General features: G+C 32.5%; 1 protein-coding gene across 1 annotated transcript in view; it reads left to right on the forward strand.

Annotated features, from left to right (window-relative positions):
• The first annotated feature begins 691 nt into the window (after positions 1-691).
• Positions 692-3,768, forward strand: part of LOC123505618 (C-type lectin domain family 4 member M-like) — a 51,848-nt gene continuing 48,771 nt past the window's right edge. Inside the window, exon 1 of the mRNA XM_045257154.1 lies at positions 692-832. Coding sequence (XP_045113089.1) covers positions 812-832 — 21 coding nt within the window. The 5' untranslated portion in view covers positions 692-811. The remainder of the gene's footprint in view (positions 833-3,768) is intronic.

The following is a 3,768-nucleotide window of genomic DNA, read 5'->3' on the forward strand; positions in this document are numbered from 1 at the left end:
TTGCTATAAAGTTGCATTTCTTATTGTCTTCTATCGTTATATTTGCTCAGAATGCTCTGAATTTGTTAACAGCATGTCTCCTCTTCTTCCTTGATCTCGCTGTACAGTACAGTGTTTTAACGTTCTCTTAACTCTACTTTCTGCAGCACCCTCTGTAATGCAGGAGTTAACCAATATTATCATTTTTTTCATAGTTTTTAGTGGTAAACTCTAGAACTTCCTGCCTATTTCTGTATTTCCTCCTGCTGATGTCTATACTAAAGCCTTTCACGAAGAATATTTGAAGACACATCTCCGTGAAATCTTAGATTTGCATTTTGGTTTTTCCCCTTCAGGCACTGACACATTCAGTGAACCCTTTTTTCCATCTTTTTATAGCACTTGGTCAGAGTCCCTCTTACGTAAATGAAAGTAAAACAAACAGACAAGCGAGCAAACAAATAAACATTCTACTTTCAATAGCGAGTGAAACTACCAAACAGAAGGAAAAATTTTAAGAGTGGAAGTGAATAAGTAAATATCTATGTAATAATGAAATTAACACATGAAACCGTTGCAAGTCACTCCCTGCGCCATGACGGACGCAAGTATATCAAATAATGGAGTGGTGATCTAGGCGTATCTCCTTGTAGTATCAATGTGAATAGTCTGGCAATGGCTGGTGATCTAAAGACTGATAAGGTGACCAATTGTTATCTTATTGTGAGGTTCTTAAGTCGGCCACAGAGAGCGAGGCGACACAGTTCGAGGTGGTGTACTGAGTAAGGCTGAGCGTGGCTGACACTTTAAAACTTGTTAGGCTCTACGCGCTATGTGGGGACGTCTGTTGAAGGTACGTATAGTAGGCTGTGTGTGCATGTGATTGGATGCTGGGGTGGATCACCTGTGCATATTGAGACCTAAGATTTCACACACACACACACACACACACACACACACACACACACACACACAAACACATACACAAGAGCGAGCCTCTTAATCTGTTTAGACTGTTTACTTAACAGCAAGCAGGTAGAAGATGGGATGTGGCCTTGCTGTCCCGGTATGTGGTGCGTGGTGTACGTGGTCTTAACAAAAGATGAGCCAGTATATAGGTCAGTATGAGCTTTGAGCTCTTCCCGTAGGGGATAGATAGGCTGGCTAGGTGACCAGCAGATGATTGTGGTGAATTAGACACACACACACACACACACACACACACACACACACACACACACACACACACACCATAAAAAGAAACACATAAGAAAATTAGAGAGACTACAAAAAATGGCTACAAGAATGGTTCCAGAATTTAAAGGGATGGCATATGAGGAGAGACTAAAGGCAATGGATCTACCAACCTTGGAGCAGAGAAGAGAGAGAGGGGATCTGATACAAGTTTATAAATTGATTAACGGAATGGATGAAATGGATAATGAGAAACTGATCCTGAGAGAAGAATATGACACCCGAAGCACAAGATCGCATAGTAAGAAACTAAGGAAAGGACGATGTCTGAGAGATGTTAAAAAATTTTGTTTCCCGCAAAGATGTGTTGAGACTTGGAACAGTTTGAGTGAGGAAGTGGTATCAGCAAAGAGTGTACATAGTTTTAAAGAAAAATTGGATAAGTGTAGATATGGAGACGGGACCACACGAGCATAAAGCCCAGGCCCTGTAAAACTACAACTAGGTAAATACAACTAGGTAAATACACACACACACACACACACACACATACACACACACACACACTCTATTCCTATTCCTACTACAACTACTACTGCTGCTGCTACTACTACTACTACTACTACTACTACTACTACTACTACTACTACTAGTAGTAGTAGTAGTAGTAGTACTACTACTACTACTACTACTACTACTACTACTACTACTACTACTACTACTACTACTACTACTACTACTACTACTACTACTACTACTACTACTACTACTACTACTGATAATAATAATGACAATTGTGATAGTGAAAAGTAAATAATAGTAATAATGATAATAATAATAAGAAGAAGAAGAAGAAGAAGAAGAAGAAGAAGAAGAAGAAGAAGAAGAAGAAAAAGAAGAATACGAAGAATGATAAATAATAATAATGATCATAATAATTATAATAATAATAATGATAATGATAATGATAATAATAATAATAATAATAATAATAATAATCATAATAATAATAATAAAAGTGATAATAATAACAACACCAACAACAACAATAATGATGATAATAAACAATATAGTTTACTAATAGAATCATCAATATTTTTTTTTCTTTTATTGTTGTCATTATTATTATTTTATTATTGTTATTATTATTATTATTATTATTATTATTATTATTATTATTATTATTATTATTATTATTATATTATTATTATTATTACTATTATTATTATTAATATTATTATTATTGTTATTATTATTATAATTTTTATTATTATTATTTTTTTTTATTATTGTTATTATTGTTATTATTATTATTGTTATTATTATTATCATTATTATTACTATTATTATTATTATTATTATTATTATTATTATTATTATTATTATTATTATTATTATATTATTATTATTATTATTATTACCATTATTAGTGGTATAAGTCAAATTAGTATTAGAAGTAGTACTAATAGTAGTAGTAGCAGTAGTCGTATTATTATTATTTCCATTATTATTATTATTATTATTATTATTATTATTATTATTATTATTGTTATTATTATTATTATTATTATTATTGTAGTGGTGGTAGTAGTAGTAGTAGATGTAATAGTAGTAGTAGTAGTAGTAGTAGTAGTAGTAGTAGTAGTAGTAGTAGTAGTAGTAGTAGTAGTAGTAGGAGTAGTAGTAGTAGTAGTAATACTACTTATTATTAGTAGTAGTGGTAGTAGTGGTGGTGGTCGTGGTAATAGTGGTAGTTGTAGTAGTAGTAGTAGTAGTAGTAGTAGTAGTAGTAGTACTAGTAGAAGTAGTGGTGGTGGTTGTGGAAATAGTAGTAGTAGTAGTAGTAGTAGTAGTAGTAATAGTAGTAGTAGTAGTAGTGGTGGTGGTGGTATTTTGAAAAGATAAATAAAAAAAGTTATTTTGACTAGAGTGGAACGGAAACCACATTCCACAGAAAACGTATTGCCATGGAAGTAGAATGAAAAGAAACGTCTGTTTTAATAACAAACGAAGAACAAGAGAAACGTACAAAAAAAAAAAAAAAAAAAGACAACTGCGAGACAGAACTAGAACTCACTCAGCCCGGCTCCTTCCAACCCGAAAGGAAAAAAAAAATGAAGACCAAAGAGCACTTTATTGAGTGTCCAAAGAAAAAGATGACTATGAGAATATTGCGAGTATTACTGCACAACTCTTACGAATATGTAGACTGTAGACAAGAGCAGAAACAGTCCATGGAACATGTAACAGACGTGATTGTTAGAGATTTTTGTATTTACCTATTTATAATTTTCTTTTACGTATAAAGATTTTACTCACACACACACACACACACACACACACACACACACACACACACACATAGGACAAAAAGAGAATATTGGTCTTATCGGATATGATAGAACTAGATGAAGACACACAGTTGATTCATACTTCGAGTTTTGTTCAATCAGAAGAATGGATTCAATGACAGGACCAAAAGTTTGGTTGACACGTGTGTTAGTTAAGTAGATAGAAAGTGATAGGATTTATTTATTTATTTATTTTCATTTTTTTATTTATTTTTTATTTTATTATTGTCTTTTTACGATGGAT

This window comes from Portunus trituberculatus, chromosome 18 (genome assembly GCF_017591435.1).
Source record: "Portunus trituberculatus isolate SZX2019 chromosome 18, ASM1759143v1, whole genome shotgun sequence".
NCBI classification, from domain to species: Eukaryota; Metazoa; Arthropoda; class Malacostraca; order Decapoda; family Portunidae; genus Portunus; species Portunus trituberculatus.